Here is a 909-nt window from a genome sequence, read left to right on the forward strand (position 1 = left end):
TAATTAGACTGACCTATCTTAAAGTGCCTCAAGCTTTTGCTCAATTTCAACATAAACAAATACCAAAGTTGTACTGCTGAGGCTAATACTACCTTTAGGAACAAGTGGTGTCAAAGAAAAGGTGGAGATCAAGCTGGAAAGGGTTGTTTCCCCTCTAGTCTCGTAGCACCGTTAACTCCTCATAGGTAGAGAGTTCTGGCTAAAGCTCTTAGTTTACTGTAGCTCTGCCATCCCTGTTCTGCCTCCAGCCCTTAAGAGTGGTAGGAAAAGTCCTTCCTCTTCATCAGCTACTGTTGTTCATCAGCCTCTGTTGTTCTCACACAAGAGCTTGGGAGGTACAGTTCCATTAGAATGAACCAAGGAAATATTGTCCTTTCACTGTGGAGCAGCTGTTCAGTTCATTTCTGCTCACTGCTTCTTTTGCTCCATAAAAAAACAAACAAAAAAACCACCATCCAAAACCAACGGAAGCCCTGATGTGTGGATTTGAGCAGAATGGGGATGGGAGAGCCAGGGAATGAAGTCCTGCACACCCAGACCTCTTTCTCACCTGCTTCTCACACTAGCAGCCAGCTCTGCACGCACACACATAAAGTAACACTAGTGTTCCTTATTGCTTTGTAACAGCTCAGAGTCACTGTGGTGGCTCTGGGAGGCATCATGAGGTCTGCGCAGAGGTCACTCAGTTGTGAGCGAGAGTAGCACCATGACTGTAATGCCTGTACAGAGGAGCAGAATTTGCTGCAGGGAGTTCCTGGGAAAAAAACAGCAAAATTAGGAGGAGCCACAGACCAGTCCCACTAGGCAGCAGTGCAGAGGCTCGCAAATGGTTTGTTCTTTGCCCTTCCAAATCCAACAGAAGAACACACCAGCTGTATGAAATCACTAACGCAGCTGAGAAGACTCTTT

The 909-nt window shown here is 46.2% G+C and overlaps 1 protein-coding gene across 1 annotated transcript in view; it reads right to left on the reverse strand.

The window, feature by feature from the left end:
• Positions 1–338: 338 nt before the first annotated feature.
• Positions 339–909, reverse strand: part of LOC104495295 (zinc transporter ZIP13) — a 12000-nt gene continuing 11429 nt past the window's right edge. The window contains exon 9 of the mRNA XM_010138246.1: positions 339–754. Coding sequence (XP_010136548.1) covers positions 679–754 — 76 coding nt within the window. The 3' untranslated portion in view covers positions 339–678. The remainder of the gene's footprint in view (positions 755–909) is intronic.

This window comes from Buceros rhinoceros, unplaced genomic scaffold, assembly GCF_000710305.1.
Source record: "Buceros rhinoceros silvestris isolate BGI_N320 unplaced genomic scaffold, ASM71030v1 scaffold40556, whole genome shotgun sequence".
In the NCBI taxonomy this organism is placed as follows: Eukaryota; Metazoa; Chordata; class Aves; order Bucerotiformes; family Bucerotidae; genus Buceros; species Buceros rhinoceros.